The sequence below is a fragment of the Erigeron canadensis genome, chromosome 1 (assembly GCF_010389155.1).
Source record: "Erigeron canadensis isolate Cc75 chromosome 1, C_canadensis_v1, whole genome shotgun sequence".
Taxonomy (NCBI): domain Eukaryota; kingdom Viridiplantae; phylum Streptophyta; class Magnoliopsida; order Asterales; family Asteraceae; genus Erigeron; species Erigeron canadensis.
Window position 1 is genome coordinate 48376676 of NC_057761.1, and position 16893 is coordinate 48393568.

Below are 16893 nucleotides of genomic sequence, written 5' to 3' on the forward strand. Positions count from 1 at the left end.
AGTATGTGATTGTTCAATAAATAAGTTAAAAGTATTTTTTTTAAATGAACATCTGAGGTGGATAAGCATAAACATTACAGTAGTAATATTAAATTAAAAAAAATGAAAGCAAATCACTTGACGGCTTCTTCTACTTCCTTCACATCAATCAGTCTTCATATACATACATACATTTATTTATTTTATTATATATTTCAATCTCCCTCATTGTTATTATTATCAGTAGTATATTAGGGGTTATACTATAAATTCAGCACCATCAAAAAGAAGAATCAGCATCAGCAGCATCATTTAAGGTATTTTTAACTCTTCTATCGTACTACTAACTATCTTTATTATTATTATAAATTCTATATGAATTTGATGGATTCGAATATATATTTTTGTTTTAGTCAATATATATATATATATATGCAATTCATTAATCAACAGCAACAAAGATGCATTTAAATTCATTTCGTTTGCTTGGTTTGTTGATGTCGATACATCTTATATATATATATACAAATGATCAAATTATGTTGCATTTCTAAAATGACGATGATCATGTTTTTAGAATGCGAAACGATTACCATTTTACAGTTATTGACATTGAGCGTCAGAAGAAACTTAGTTAGTAATAGTATAATCTAGTTTTGAATTCGTAAACTTTGACTAGAAGAACACATATGTAGATACTAGTATAGTCGAGATACGTTGACCTTTGCTTGATTGCACTTTTAGGTTATTAAGATACTAGTATAGGAGAATCGGGGGTGTTTTCTCGCTTTGTCCCAGATATGCATGTCCAAGTCAAAACTAACGTATCCGTTCTACCTTTAATAAAAGTGTAGATTATGTACAAAAGTAAAGGGTGAATTGTCATTTGGCTATTATATGAGGATCAAGAATCATTCTGTTTTTTAAAATTATGTGCTTTTTCCTAGTGGACATTTCGTTGGGACACAAGTGCTTTTCTACTTTAAAATTAAGTAATGAGCAATCCCATATATGCTATTTGTAGTACAGGTTATGCTTTTACTATAAAGCAACTACATAGTACATACTATGTCTTTTGGTATATATTGTACATGATGATAATATCTGTTTGATTATTGATTATGGTAAATTGTAGTCCTCTTAACATAGTCATAATTTGATATTCTTGATCAACTTACTACACATCTCTTACATGTTCTTCATTCAATAGTTTCGGTCTGACTATCTTTTTTAAGTTAGTAGTATTTATGGGTATGATCATGCTAAATGTGTCTCGATGAAAAAGAAAGAAAATATTGATCTCTTGAAGCCTGCTCCTCCTCCTGCTAACAGTTTCTCTTCAATAGGATTTAGTAGTTTGGTTACGAGTTTGAGTTAGAAACCTTTACAAAAGAATATCAAAATCATTTCAAGCTTAGTTTAGTTTATGCCGAATGTAAATTATTCTTTTTAAGGTCATGGAAATGACATCTGCTTTTTCTAAATTACCAATTTGATACTTGAACGTTTTTTACACATATGGTCAACCAAGTTCTCGTTACTGTTCTAATATGGTAAGTGAACCTTTTTTTACACATATGATTAAAATGCTACGTGACTCGCCACATGGATGCTACATCACTTATCAATACCAATTGGGTGCCACCTGGCTTTCTACCACACTGACACATTTTGCATCATCATAACTTTAACCATATATCTAAAAATTAAAGTTTGCCTGCCATATTAGAACGCAAATTAGAAGTTTGATAACCATCTGTGTAAAAGAAGTTTGCGCACTTTGGTAACCTGAAGAGTGTGTGTAAAGTTGATTGAAGTTTTAAAATTCGGGTCAATCTATGAAGATTTTTTGGGATTCCTTCTATGGTTCATGTTTCAATCTATGATGTTGAAGTTATGTTTATATATGTGTCTCTTTGAGTGTTGTAAACAATCATTATTATCTGTGATATAGGAGGCATGGGAAGTGTGAATGAAGGGAAACTTAGGATCTGTATTGACAGAGGAGGCACATTCACTGATGTCTATGCTGAAATTCCCGGTCAGTCTGAAGGCAAAGTGATGAAATTGTTGTCTGTCGATCCGTCTAACTATGAAGATGCTCCTGTTGAAGGAATCAGAAGGATCTTGGAAGATTTTACTGGAAAAAAGATCCCAAGAACGTCAAAAGTCCCTACTGAAAACATCGAGTGGATTCGCATGGGAACAACCGTTGCAACAAATGCACTTTTAGAAAGAAAAGGTGAGAGGATTGCTTTGTGTGTGACCCGAGGATATAAGGATTTGCTTCAGATCGGTAACCAGGCCCGCCCGAATATCTTTGACCTTACTGTGTTAAAACCTTCTAATCTGTATGAGGAGGTCATAGAAGTTGATGAGAGAATTGAGCTTGTTCTTGAAAATGAGAAATTGGTTTGTGAATCTGCTGAGCAGAACGTAGTTACAGGCATTTCGGGTGAGCAGGTTCGTGTTGTGAAGGCTGTTAATGTTGAAACTTTGAGGCCTTTACTTAATAGTCTATTGGAGAAAGGAATCAAGTGTTTAGCAGTTGTGTTAATGCATTCTTATACATATCCAGATCATGAACTTGCTGTGAACAAATTGGCTGTAAGTATGGGGTTCAAGCATGTTTCATTATCGTCTTCTTTGACTCCCATGGTTCGAGCCGTTCCTAGAGGTTTGACCGCTAGTGTCGATGCATATTTGACTCCCGTTATCAAAGAGTATTTGTCAGGATTCATTTCTAAATTTGATGATAACTTGGGAAAAGTGAATGTTCTATTTATGCAATCAGATGGTGGTCTTGCTCCAGAAAATCGTTTCTCGGGCCATAAAGCGGTATTGTCGGGTCCTGCAGGCGGGGTCGTTGGCTACTCTCAGACCCTTTTTGGGCTCGAGACCCAGAAACCGTTAATTGGGTTCGACATGGGTGGGACCTCTACTGATGTGAGCCGATATGCTGGAAGCTATGAACAAGTTCTTGAAACACAAATAGCAGGGGCCATAATTCAAGCACCACAGCTCGACATTAACACTGTAGCTGCTGGAGGGGGGTCAAAGCTAAAGTTTCAGTTTGGATCATTCCGGGTAGGGCCTGAATCTGTAGGTGCACACCCGGGGCCGGTCTGTTATCGGAAAGGTGGTGAGCTGGCAGTCACGGATGCTAATCTTGTTTTGGGGTACGTAATCCCTGATTATTTCCCTTCTATCTTTGGGCCGAATGAAGATCAGCCTTTGGATATTGATGATACTAGGCAAGAGTTTGAGAAGCTTGCTAAAAAAATCAATCTTTATAGAAAGAGTCAAGATCCATTATCGCAAGAAATGTCAGTGGAGGAGATTGCACAAGGGTTTGTAAATGTTGCAAATGAAACAATGTGTCGACCTATTCGGCAGTTAACCGAGATGAAAGGTCACGAAACCAAGAGCCATGCTCTTGCTTGCTTTGGAGGTGCGGGCCCACAACACGCGTGTGCCATTGCACGCTCATTGGGCATGAATGAGGTTTTAGTACACAGATTTTGTGGGATTTTAAGTGCATATGGGATGGGATTAGCAGATGTTATTGAAGAGGCTCAAGAACCGTATTCTGCTACTTACACTCCTGAAACTGTTCTAGAAGCTTCGCGTAGAGAAACACTGCTATTGAAACTGGTAAAGCAAAAACTTCTAGATCAAGGCTTTGAAGAAGGTAGCATTACAACGGAATCATATCTAAATTTAAGGTATGAAGGGACTGATACTGCTATTATGGTAAAAGGATCAGGAAACGATTACGCTGGTGAGTTTATTAAGCTATTTCAACAAGAATATGGGTTCAAACTCGAAAACAGAAATATTTTAATATGTGATGTAAGAGTTCGTGGTATTGGAGTGACAAATATTCTTAAGCCAAGAGTTACTGAAAGTTCTTCGGGTACCCCTAAAGTTCAAGGGAGTTACAAGGTTTACTTTGGAAATGGATATCATAATACACCTCTTTTCAAACTTGAAGATTTAGGATATGGTCATGTGATTCCTGGGCCTGCAATTATCATGAACGGTAACAGTACGGTGATAGTTGAACCTAATTGTAAATCTATAATTACCAAATACGGTAACATAAAGATTGAAATTGAGTCAAATTCGGTCGATGTGAAAGAATCAGGAAATGTTGCAGACGTTGTGCAGTTATCTATATTCAATCACAGATTCATGGGTATAGCTGAACAGATGGGTAGAACACTGCAGAGGACTTCAATTTCAACAAATATAAAAGAAAGGCTCGATTTCTCTTGTGCCCTTTTTGATCCTGATGGTGGATTAGTTGCTAATGCTCCACACGTTCCGGTTCACTTGGGAGCCATGTCTAGCACAGTCCAATGGCAACTAGAATATTGGGGTCAAAATTTGAATGAAGGAGATGTATTAGTGACCAATCATCCGTGTTCTGGTGGTAGCCATTTACCTGATATTACTGTAATTACACCTGTTTTTGATAATGGAAAGGTTGTATTCTTTGTTGCAAGCAGAGGCCACCATGCTGAAATTGGCGGAATAACTCCCGGAAGTATGCCACCATTTTCAAAGTCCATTTGGGAAGAAGGAGCTGCTATTAAAGCATTCAAACTTGTTGAAAAGGGAATATTTCAAGAAGACGGAATAACAAAACTTCTTCGATTTCCGAGTTCAGAGGAATCAGCTGTCAAAATTCCTGGAACACGCAGGCTTCAAGATAATTTATCAGATCTTCATGCTCAAATAGCTGCAAATCAAAGAGGAATAGTTCTTATTAAAGAACTTATTGAGCATTACGGGTTGGAGACGGTTCAATCTTACATGGTTTATGTTCAAAAGAACGCTGAAGAAGCTGTTAGGGAAATGCTAAAGTCGATTCCCGAGAAAGTTTCTTTTTCATCCGCTAATGCTGATAATTTGTTTACCATTGAAGAAGAAGATTACATGGATGATGGTTCTTCAATTCACTTGAAACTTACAATTGATTCTAAAAAAGGTGAAGCCTTTTTTGACTTTTCCGGAACTACCCCTGAAGTTTATGGAAATTGGAATTCACCCGAAGCTGTAACAAAAGCTGCTGTTATATACTGTCTTCGATGTTTAGTTGATGTTGATATTCCTTTAAATCAAGGCTGTTTAGCACCTGTTAAAATTTATATACCACCTGGATCATTTCTATCTCCAAGTGATAAAGCTGCTGTTGTGGGCGGTAATGTTCTGACCTCACAGAGGATCACAGATGTTGTGTTGATGGCATTTCAAGCTTGCGCTTGCTCACAGGGTTGTATGAATAATCTTACTTTTGGTGACAATACTTTTGGTTACTATGAGACAATTGCAGGCGGAAGTGGGGCGGGGCCCACATGGGACGGGACAAGTGGGGTCCAGTGTCATATGACTAATACTCGTATGACAGATCCGGAGATTTTTGAGCAGAGGTATCCGGTTATTTTGCATAGATTTGGGTTGAGAGAGGGGAGTGGCGGGGGTGGGGTTCATAAAGGGGGTGATGGGGTGGTCAGGGAGATAGAGTTTAGGCAGCCAGTGGTGGTGAGTGTTCTTACCGAGAGACGGGTTCATGCACCTAGAGGGCTAAATGGAGGAGAAGATGGTGCTCGTGGAGCTAATTATCTGGTAACCAAAGATAAACGGCGTGTGTTTCTTGGTGGTAAGAATAGTATTGAGGTGGAAGCAGGTGAAATTCTTGAGATTCATACTCCTGGTGGAGGTGGATGGGGTGCTGTTTGATTTCCTACTTGATTAGAGTTTCGGGAGAAGTGTTGTGACCAACTGGATTGGGTTCTTTGGAGGATGTCGGAGAAGATGGGTTCAAACTTATTAATAAGGTGAGCAAAGCATGATGTTGTGTATGTATTAATAAAGCTCAAAACATTTTATCAGACTCTTGTTGAGACTATTTGTTCCGCCTTGGTGAAGTCAATTGATCTGACGATTGTAAATGATGATGGTGGACAATTGTATCTTTGTCGAACACTTATGGTTGTATCACGAGTGATCAAGTTTGTGTTTGCTACACGTTTAATGGTATGAAATTTTTTGTTAACACAGAGTCTGTACCCGAGAACCATTACCACATTATCAATAAACTTGCTTCTTTGGATGCATGATTTAAGATATAAGATATTTGATTATCTTTGGTGCCTTTTGTTTTATTTACAATAAATAAAATAATATACTTCATGTGTGTAGTTCGATGGAAAAATCAGTTTAGGAGTAGCTACCTTGTTTTTATATTTTGAATGAATCAAAGTTTGGCTCAGGAACTTCCATATATAATCTCTTGCGGTTGTCATGCATTATAAACAACAATATAAGTTACTTGCATAAAAGTTTTAACGAATGAGTGGCCTTTATCATAAAAAGTTGGGAAAAAACATACGAGTATGTTAAAAGTGCTTTTTTTATACATAAAGAAAAATGTTATGCAAAAACTACAAAAACAACTACATAAAATACGCATTCAATACGACCAAAATTTAAGGTCAACTAAATCATGAATCAAAGTCAATGATTCATATAGCATCGTGAACCATAGACAATCGTAATGATTGGAAGGTAAAAGAGATTTTATCTAGTTAGCTTCCTAATGATGAAGGTAAAAAGTTGTTCTTTAAAGAAAAAGGTTATAAATATAGATAACCGTATAAATAAGATACTATTTTATAAACACATTCAAATTACGTTCACATACATTCTCTTGACCTTGAATCAAGATTTTTATTATATAAAATTTACAATTTGTTTTGTTAATCCAATCATTAAAGAAAGTACGTATACATCACTTGATTGATATTTAACTATAAATAAACAACAGATCCCTCACACAATAATACAATAGGGAAATGCTAAATACATTTAACGTGCATAAAAAAAACTTGTACTTTTCATATTAAAAGTCCGCCTCCTAATTTTCATGGTAAATATACAAACAATCTATGCATCTTAAACAGAGACCTAAAGGCTGTATTTAGCAAACCCCGATACAGTATATCAAAATCAATAAACTTATTTTTACCTACATGTAAAAAGATCACTTTTGAATTCTTTTTTCAAAGATAAGGATCTCATTAAGTAAATCTTTTTACTTATCATTTTCCAACAAGAAAATAGGATTTTAAACTTGCAAGATATTTATGTCCCAAAAATTGTTGATAGAACAAAACACCAATTTGAAGAAGGAAACCATTTGTCAACAATGGCATTTCTAACTCATTTCCCTCTTATTCAGACTCACTCTTCATCCTTGTTCACAAAATTCTTCTTGCTTTCACCAAAACATCCCAAACCCCCTCTAAAATCATTCATCTTCTTTTCATCACCAACTTCACATTTTTCATCAACAGTCCTTGAAGAAATTCCATCTTTACAACAAGAAACCCCAATACCCATTTCAAAAGATAAGCTTTTTATCCCCCCTGAAACTGAGATATTTACTGATAAACCACCAAGAATCTTGAAAGGGTCCAACATTGTGCTGAGCAAGTATGCAAAAGATGCCCAGATCATTTCAGCTGAGTTTGTTAAAAGTAGTGTTGAAACTGATGCTTGTCCTTCTGATGGCTCACCTGAATTTGCTCTTGTGGGTCGTTCTAATGTTGGCAAATCCTCGTTGCTTAATTCCATTGTTAAAAGAAAGAAACTTGCTTTGACTTCTAAGAAACCAGGTATGTCTGCCATGTGTTTGATGAAATGTCTGTGAAAATTTACATTTTTATTCTGTTTGGGGATATGTCAGTACCCTTGAAATCATGATTGAAATGCTTCCCTTTGACTCCTACTAGTACTTATTTCATGGAAAATTATATAAAATTATAAGCGGTAATAATAAAAAATGTACTCATAGGTTGTTTGCAGAATTTTAGCTCAAGGATCACTAGGCTTGTGTTGGTAAATTTTGTAGAGTATTTAAGCTATAAATATGGCACTATGTTTTTTATGCGCATTTATCACCTCAATTTGTTGACGTCATATAAGTGTTGGATGATATATTCTGTTAACATGAACATTAGGCTTCAGGCTCTGGCTCATTAGCTGGTTTAAAGCTATGTGCAGGAAGATAGGAAGCATTTACTTACTTAGAGATTTAGGTTTTCAACTGTATACAGTTGAAATAAATCTTGATGGGTCGTCAGTTGGCTAGAAAGGTCGACTGAAGGATCTTATGGACATAGGGTAAAGATTACAGGGGAAACTTTTTATTGTGTGAAGAAGATGATTTTTTAGGTAACTGGATTACTTTAGCTAACACTATATGGTTACCCATTTATGATTACAAAGGAGACTCTCATATTTCCCTTGCTACATACATGAAATTTAATATTGAGTAGCGTGTTGTTATCTGACTCACTTGTTTGTTTTTTTACTTCTTGACCGTGTGAACAAGTTCAAAGTTATGATTTTGTTTGGAAAAGACTAGATAGAAGTTTCATCTGATGAATTGACATCTCCTAAACGTGATTGTTTAATTTTTTTGCATGTGGAGTTGAATCTAACCATGTTAACTTTAGTCACTATCTTTCTGTTACGTATCTTTTTCCCTACAATGCTGTTATTAGAATTAAGAACATGGCTAGAGGTCTTTAGTAGCCACTTCTTTTTTCCTTTGTCTTAAAGTTATCAAGAAACTCTGAATATCATTTTTGTGTTGTCTTGTAGGAAAAACACAATGCATCAACCACTTCCGAATTAATGACAGTTGGTACTTGGTGGATTTGCCTGGATACGGGTACGGTTATGATCGGAAATTAGTTATCCGCAGTTTACACCAAGATTATATACATCTGTAGAATAAACAGAAACTGATTATCATTTTCGACAGATATGCCTCGGCACCACATGAACTTAAACAAGATTGGAACAAGTTCACTAAAGACTATTTTCTAAATCGGTCAACACTGGTCTCAGTCTTCCTTCTTATTGATGCTAGCATTCCTGCCAAAAAAATTGATCTCGAATATGCAAGTTGGCTGGGTCAGAACCAGGTACTTTACACTCGTAACACCTCACTATCTTTTATATTCTTAGTTCTAGTTGTGTTAAGCATGGGGTTTCTAGCATGCATTTTAGAAGTGGTAATATGATACCGACTATTAAAGAGTAGATTGTTAGCAGTATAGAACTGATTACTTAAGGAATTGATAGATTAAGCGATTAAAAAGAATAGACATGGATTGTTACTTTATCCTTACGTAATCAGAACTTTTTTATGTTTATCTAAGCACTTTTGGCTAAATTCTATGAGTTCAAGTTGCAAAAATCTTATAATCAATATTTAAAATGTGAAATCCAAACACCCATAATTGTACCTTTATGACTGATGATTAATTGTAATGTTTCCTTCCATCTCTCCTTGTTAGGTCCCAATGACTTTAATATTCACAAAATGTGACAAGCGGAAAAAGAAAAAGAATGGTGGAAAGCATCCTGAAGAAAATGTGCAAGACTTTCAGGATTTAATCAGTGAATACTTTGATGCAGTGCCACCATGGATCATGACTAGCAGTGTTACCAATCAAGGTCGAGATGAAATACTGTTGCACATGTCCCAGCTTCGAAACTACTGGCTCAAAAATTAAATTTACATATCTGTGTTTTTTAGTTTATTTACTTTCACAGTTTTTTGGTTCATAGAGAATTTAGATACTATACTAAGAGTCTAAGACGGATGATAATGGATTAAAGGGAATTGGTAACACTGTTGTTTTCTTATTTTTGTATGATCTTGTGCTTTTTTAGTTCATTATAACTTATTTAAGTTACTACGCACCCAGTCTGAATGCTTACTGGTTTTTTCACACTTTCTACTTGTTGCATTGATGAATTGCCTTTGATGAAATTCCAGGCTCATTTCCTCCAACTAAAGAAAATTGAAGTTGGTTGACCGTAAGGCAAACAAAAAAGCGACCAAAACCAAAGAAACGTTTCATTCGTGACAGAAAATAACAACCATATGCAGAATTCTTTTCTTAATGAATAAGTTTTGCAATGAAATAGAGAACTGTAAAACAAAATGTAAAGCACAAAATCAGTACACTAGGTTCTTTTATGCTAACCAAAAAATAATTCCACTTGATGGTGGGTAAAAAAATTCTGGTACATCAAGGTCTAGAAGAATGTATTAACCCGAAACCTGCTTCTCAGTTCTCATTAGAGATTCAGTTGGTCAAGTTATCTTGCTTAATATAGAAGAATATATAATTAAGATGCACATATAAGCGCAAAGGATCTGCTTTCCCTAGCATCGTATCAAAACCAAGTATTAAATGTTCAACTTGCATCCAGGAAATGCATAGGTTGCTTTTCTAAGGAGAGTTCCTGTTGCACATGTGCACATACAACTAGTGGTTCAAGCATCAGATTTGTCTACAGTTTAGTCCAAGTAGTAACAGAACTTTTTGCCATATATTAAAACCATATCTAACTTAGCATCACATTTAGATCTTGTAATCAAAATTTAGTTGGATCAGCAGCCTAAAAAAATCAAGTTGTATACATGACACCATCACATTCTAGTTAAATTGCTGATGCATGAAACTACAAACTTAAGGATGTACAAATTTCAACCAATATAAATATAGCACTTCCATTCATCATACAAAAACTAATCAGTTTATAAAATCAAAACTAATTTGCATTTATGTTTTTTTTTATCAAAGTTAAAGACTGATCATAACCCAGCAAATATGGCCCATAATATGCATAAATGATAAATGAGATGTAGAAGGTATCTGCTTCGATTCACATATCAAAAATAAGTATTTAGCATTGATAGAGCCTAGAAAGTATATGCTTTCCCTGACATATCAAAAATAAGTATTAAGCATTCTCTACCTGCATCAACCAAATTAACATAAAATAAAATCTTTTTTCTTAAACAGCTGATACTAGAATACAACGAAAATTTCCTTCAAACCAACACAGTGCCTAAGCACTGGAAACAGCTCCTTTGCTCCTTGGGGTTGCTTGAGTTCCTGTTGAAAGATAAAGAAAAACTTCAGTTGATAGAGCCTGCAAAGCAAATTAGTAATGTGATAACAATGAATATCTAACTGGACATCAAAGGTTTACCTTCTCTGAAGCCACTCTTGAACCTGCGTGGAACATTACGCATGTACCTCATTCGTCCAGTTCCTGTGGTCTTCCTTCTGATGGCCTTCTCACTCCAGTTGTCTGATCACAAATTACATACAAGGTTACTATTAAAAGTAGAGAAGCAAAATCTAATTAGCAGTCAATTAAAAATTTTAACATGTTCTTCATCAATAACTGGATTCTCAAAAACAAAAAGAAAAACAAAATAGTGACCTAAAAAAGTCCAATGATGACAAACTGCTTCACAACTGATTTTCATTATATGTAAAAAATAGATTACATAAACAACAATCGGATCCAACTGGTCAGTTACCAAAGAAAGTATGTGCCCTTGAGATCACTCAATACTAAAATCAGTTCATATATATTATATACTACCAAAACAGCATCCTGTACTGAACAAAAAAACAGACTTAAGAAACATGTCCTAAAATCCACAACAAACAATGAGACAATCCAATAACCACTACCAAAGCACATTTTTCAAAGATCACTTACCATGCCACCTAGCAAACACACTACACAAAACGACACTTTTCTTGATAGAAAAACTAGAAGAATCTTATGAACTATAGGGCAGACGAATAAAAAAGAGATGTTACACGAGTATAATGCATCAAGCTATAAATGGAAGATAAAATGAAATAATGAAAATAGGTTTTCAGTTAAACTTTGGAAAAACTCAACATAGTGTCCATCTTGACAACAGAACATGCTTTTGTAGGGTGTGGGAGCTTTGTGGTATCCAATTTTGACATGCTGTTGTAGCCACTAAGAGAAGAATGACCTACGGGTACCTAGACAACTGCTATTCAAAAAATAAGTTCATCATTGCATACAGTGTCAGTTGAAATTGTTGGCATTGAAGACTTTTAGCCAAACAATGGTCATGAAAAATTACAGCCATCTCTCCTAAAAGCAATGCAGGGTAGACCAAAGAAAGCAAGAATGAAAATAAAGTATGAGCATAAGAGTAAGCTCTCTAACTAAGTCGAGACATACGCTTATAGCATTTGTAATTCAACTGCTCAAAAGGCTAAGAAGGGCCTCTTAATGATAGCAGCAAGGTAAAACCAACCCAGAAAAAAAAAAGTGTAGCAAATTTAATAAATACAGTGTGTTTGGAACAATTTTTTGTAGTAACATCTGGTTAATCTTATTGAATATATAAAGCCAACTGATGAAATTATATTTGCCTAGTTTGAACCTATTTATGTTGAACAACAATCTTAGCTTTCATTATACTTGTATTCTTCAGTAAAGGACATAACAAACACAATCAAGCTACTGAGTCAAGCCTTAGCTTTAGCCGATCTTACAAGTTACAATACTATTCCGCACCCTTAAAAGTTTAGGGCAATAAAAACCTAGGTAATCAAGTTTAAAGCACAAAACAGGCTTTGGCCAAAAAATAACTACAAAAACTCTAGCATAACAGATAGCTTAAACAAATGCCCGTAGATAGTCGGTTACATTTATTTCACTAACCAGTCATACACACAATCAATAACGTACCATTGTATAGATGTTAGCTATACCATCAAACAGAACAATGAGAACATAGTATCAAACAAAACATTTCAATATAGCCAAACACTCAAACACACAACGAAAGATAAAAATCCTAACTAATATATATCTTAAATTTCCAAAACAAAAATTTCAAAATCTCGCAATTAATCACATAATAAATCACAATAAATACTTAACAGAGCAATAAAACGGAAAAAGTTTATAGATACACAAAACAAATATATGTATACATATATATAGAGAGAGAAAATATAATATATACTTACATTTCCTGACACGAGCAGCAGGGTAGGCACAAGCGGAGCATCTGCTCTTCTGCAAATGAAAGCTCCGGCGACCACACCGCACACACAGTGTGTGTGTTTTGTTCCTCCTCTTTCCAAAACTCCCTGTTCCCTTACCCTGTTTACACACACACAAAACAATAGTTCATTCATTGAAATACACATAATCAATCACAATTGTAAATCATAGAATCATTATATATATGTATATATATATTTTTTAAAAATTATAAGTAAAGATGATATATACCATTTCTTAATATGATGAGAGAAAACCCTAGCAGCAGCAGCGGAAGTAAGATCTTTCACAAAGGGGGCAACTGAGTATGTTTTGCGGGTTTTTATATGTAAAGTGGTAGATTTAGGGTTTTTTTTAGTGGGCTTGATAGCCCAATTATGTTTATGCGTTCATTTTCTTTTTTGGTTAGTGGGTTGAGGAGCCCATTTTTGTTACGTTTTTTTTTTTTTCCTCGTTGTTAATAGTAATTTATATTTATCTATACTATATTATAAAACAGATTCTCCTGTCTAAAATTTTAAGTTTCAACATTTAATTCCCCAAAATAACATTTCTATCAATTCTATATTTACCAAACACTCTTTCTCTCTCCTCAAATCTCAACTAATCATTTTTGTTCTCTCTCTTCCATAAATCATTTATTCCTCCAATTCATTCAAAATTTTTTATCTCACAAAATAAATTATAAAAATTATATGGGTGTTCTTAAAATTTCATGCTCTTTCATTAGAGATGTCATTCGATATACTTTCGACGAATTTTTAAATCTGATGGCGGAACCGGTACGGTTAAGGCATTTTTTATAACCTATCAGGCTATCACCCCCATCATCTCACCGCTGCAACACGCGGATACTTATTCTCGTTGTCTTTATAAGATCGGAATCGTAAGATCAAATTGAGATCGAAAAATCAAACCAACGTGCTTCTTATTATTCGTTTATATATATGCTTTTAATATTTGTTTCAATAATCATTCAGATTGGTTCAACTTTGATATATAAATGTCCCATCATACAATGATACAAGTCCTAATTTTAGTATTAACTAGATTTTAGACCCGTGTCCAGTGCTGGACACAGGATTTACGATATTAACAATATTAGATCTCTATACATTTAAGTCATAAAAGCTTAGAATTTTAAAAAAACACGGTTTTAAGTGTTATATTTTGCAAGTTGTAGTACAATAATCATAGGTTCCTCACTGTCATTATTAGCTTAGACATATTGATGGAATTGTTTGTCGTAGTCATTCCATAAAGCACATGCTATATATAATAATTTCTCCATTATATAATATTTTAAAACAGATGTACTCATAATGTGATACTATTAGGAAAAATAATTAAGAATTAAAATATAAACATATTTGTGATTCTGTACTTGACATTTAAGTATATGTATTTAATCATGATGCACGTTCATAACACGCATATGTTTATTTTCAATCACTTGTTTTATGATAATATGATAACAATTAGGATTGTTTTATATTCTTTGATAACAATTAGGACTCTTCTAATATTTGTTGATAAGTCATTAAGTTTTCAAATTATTTTTTGTAGAAAATATTTCATATGTTAAATTTTTTTTATTTAATTAAATGATTGTAAATTTTAAAAAATTCTCTCAAGTTGATGACTAAAAATAAATATAAATGAAGTATTCAGGCTAAAAAGTATAAATTATTGATGAAAAACAAAAAAGTGTAAATTAATGAGACTTTTTATACAAATTAATATAAATATTAATATAATAATATATTTGGATAATGATTATTATGATTTTTAATTTGTAGTTTATCTAAATGATGACATCATCAAAAGTCAATTTGATGAATTCGAACGATGTGATTGGTTAATTAATCATTAGTTCAACTTTCTTTTAGTATATATTAAGATGTTACTAATATTAATTTGTTTGTAATAACACTACTAATACATATCACTCCAAAATTAATAAAAAAATCAAATGAACCTGGACACCATATACTATTATGTTGCATAAAAGATCAATTATTAACATATGAGAAGTGATCCTTATATAGATTTTTTTTCATACATATATTTTTATGCATTATCTAGTTAACAATTTTTATGCACCTTTTCTTATAACTTCCATTCATAGAAAAACTCATATTAATTTTTGAATGAGTTAGTGAATGATGATTCCTAGTGGGATGGAAGACATTGTTTATATAACACTTTAACACTTTAATTCTTTAAACTAATTGAGTAGAGCTTGAGCTTTGTCTATCTTGAAAGTTCTGGTATTATATTATAAAAGCAAATTTCCTTTAAATTTTCAACATTGAAATTAACTTTTCAATATTGATTTTAAATACTTCCCCAAAATGTCTCTCTCATCTATTCTATGTTTACCTAAAATAAATATAATACATTTTCTCTCTCTTCAAATTTCAATCAATAATTTTTCATCTCTCTTTTGCATAAATCATTTTATCATTCTAATTCATTCAAAATCTTTTATTTCAAAAACTATACATCGATAATATATAAAAATTATATGGGATTTCTTAAAATGTCATGCTCTTTCATTAGAGTGGTCATTCGATATATTTTCGACGAATTTTTAAATCTGAGGGCGGAGCCTGTACGGCTAAGGGCGGAGCCCGTCAGGTAGAGCACCCCATCATCGCCACCGCCACCCGCCATTACATCACCACCCCGTCATCGATCACCTTCATCACCGCCGCAACACGCGAATACCGTTCTCGTATGTTCTAAAGTTTTTAAAATTATATTTTGAATGAAAAAGACACAATAGCTACGTATGAATTTATGTTTTTACATTAGTATTTTTATTATATTACATATTTTCACAATATCTTTTGAGCTCATGGGAAGTTCTATATTTAAAGAAAACAAATGATACGTCAAAAATATTTAAGCAACTTGGAGGTATTTAATAATATGAATATTATATTACTTGTCAAATATTATATTTCTTAGAGTGTTGTATACTACAAAACTAGATTAAACCCGGACGTTGTCCGGGATGGATCGAAAACGTAAATTAAAAATATATTGACAGTTACAGTATTATATTCATAGTTTAAGATATTGTAAAAACTATCAGATTATACAAATAATAAAATTATGATTTTTATAAATATATGATATATGTCAAATATGTTATAGCATGATTAATTAAACGTAATATTAAGTCATAGTAAATTTATATGTGAGAGTAATTTAATAATAATAAAAACTATCATATTATACAAATAATAAAATTATGATTTTTATAAATATATGATATACGTCAAATATATTATAGCATGATTAATTAAACGTAATATTAAGTCATAATAAATTTATATGTGAGAGTAATTTAATAATAATAATAATAATAATAATTATAATAATAATAACTAAAATAGAAATTATTAAATAATAATAATAGTAATAATAATATTTATAAAATAGAAATAATATAACATAAAACACATAAAGGAAACAAAAATAGAGAAAAAAAATAAAAACTAATAAAAGTATGACATAACTATATTATTTGACTATTTATTTATTGTTAATTTCTTAGTGATTAGGACTAATATAGAATGTGTTGGAATATATTAATTGAAAATTTAAATGAGAAAAATATAAAACTTTTTTTAAAAACATATGTAAAATGATGATTAAATTAAGATGGACATATAGAATGAAATGGAGTTTTTTTTTCAAATTAGTATAGTGGGAAAAATTATTTACCAAATTAGTATATTTTCAAAAATATTTACTATTATGGGTTAAAACATATTTTAACATGATTTTTATTAAAAAGATTTACAATAAGTAGATAGAAATTCTTTTGTACTATTACATATAAGGATTAATCGATTATGACTTATTTTATTATACCAAGATTAAATATTACATGTTAATGCAAGCTTTTATAAACCTTGAACTGATGATCAGATTTTCAGAAGTGGAAGCAAATCTTTT

The 16893-nt window shown here is 32.8% G+C and overlaps 3 protein-coding genes across 4 annotated transcripts; 2 read left to right on the plus strand and 1 right to left on the minus strand.

Moving 5' to 3' along the window:
* The first annotated feature begins 128 nt into the window (after positions 1-128).
* Positions 129-6128, plus strand: LOC122609032 (5-oxoprolinase). 2 transcript variants are annotated; one of them, XM_043782094.1, is made up of 2 exons: positions 129-296; positions 1934-6128. In XM_043782094.1, the coding sequence occupies exon 2, from the start codon at positions 1939-1941 to the stop codon at positions 5722-5724; it is 3786 nt and encodes a 1261-aa protein (XP_043638029.1). In that variant the 5' UTR covers positions 129-296; positions 1934-1938; the 3' UTR covers positions 5725-6128. The 2 variants fall into 2 exon arrangements, with proteins under 2 accessions (XP_043638029.1, XP_043638033.1); XM_043782098.1 differs by having other exon boundaries at positions 1937-6128.
* Positions 6129-7158: 1030 nt separating this feature from the next.
* On the plus strand, positions 7159-9730 carry LOC122611358 (GTP-binding protein At2g22870). Its single transcript, XM_043784381.1, has 4 exons — positions 7159-7661; positions 8653-8722; positions 8816-8978; positions 9354-9730. The coding sequence occupies exons 1-4, from the start codon at positions 7193-7195 to the stop codon at positions 9570-9572; spliced, it is 921 nt and encodes a 306-aa protein (XP_043640316.1). The 5' UTR covers positions 7159-7192; the 3' UTR covers positions 9573-9730.
* Positions 9731-10712: 982 nt separating this feature from the next.
* On the minus strand, positions 10713-13244 carry LOC122581460 (60S ribosomal protein L37-3). The gene is made up of 4 exons (XM_043753696.1): positions 13156-13244; positions 12888-13023; positions 11065-11166; positions 10713-10967 (listed from the first exon to the last, which is right to left on the minus strand). The coding sequence occupies exons 1-4, from the start codon at positions 13156-13158 to the stop codon at positions 10921-10923; spliced, it is 288 nt and encodes a 95-aa protein (XP_043609631.1). The 5' UTR covers positions 13159-13244; the 3' UTR covers positions 10713-10920.
* Positions 13245-16893: the final 3649 nt, after the last annotated feature.

What these genes read in the sequence shown, in the direction of transcription:
- LOC122581460 (XM_043753696.1), bottom strand. An exon ending in TGCTGCTCGTGTCAGGAAAT is followed by an intron (nt 11,167 to 12,887) that starts GTAAGTATATAT and finishes ATTTGTGATCAG; the next exon opens with ACAACTGGAGTGAGAAGGCC. An exon ending in CAAGAGTGGCTTCAGAGAAG is followed by an intron (nt 10,968 to 11,064) that starts GTAAACCTTTGA and finishes ATCTTTCAACAG; the next exon opens with GAACTCAAGCAACCCCAAGG.
- LOC122611358 (XM_043784381.1), top strand. Translation starts at nt 7,193, where the DNA reads ATGGCATTTCTAACTCATTTCCCTCTTATTCAGACTCACTCTTCATCC. An exon ending in TTTGACTTCTAAGAAACCAG is followed by an intron (nt 7,662 to 8,652) that starts GTATGTCTGCCA and finishes GTTGTCTTGTAG; the next exon opens with GAAAAACACAATGCATCAAC. An exon ending in GTGGATTTGCCTGGATACGG is followed by an intron (nt 8,723 to 8,815) that starts GTACGGTTATGA and finishes CATTTTCGACAG; the next exon opens with ATATGCCTCGGCACCACATG.
- LOC122609032 (XM_043782094.1), top strand. Translation starts at nt 1,939, where the DNA reads ATGGGAAGTGTGAATGAAGGGAAACTTAGGATCTGTATTGACAGAGGA.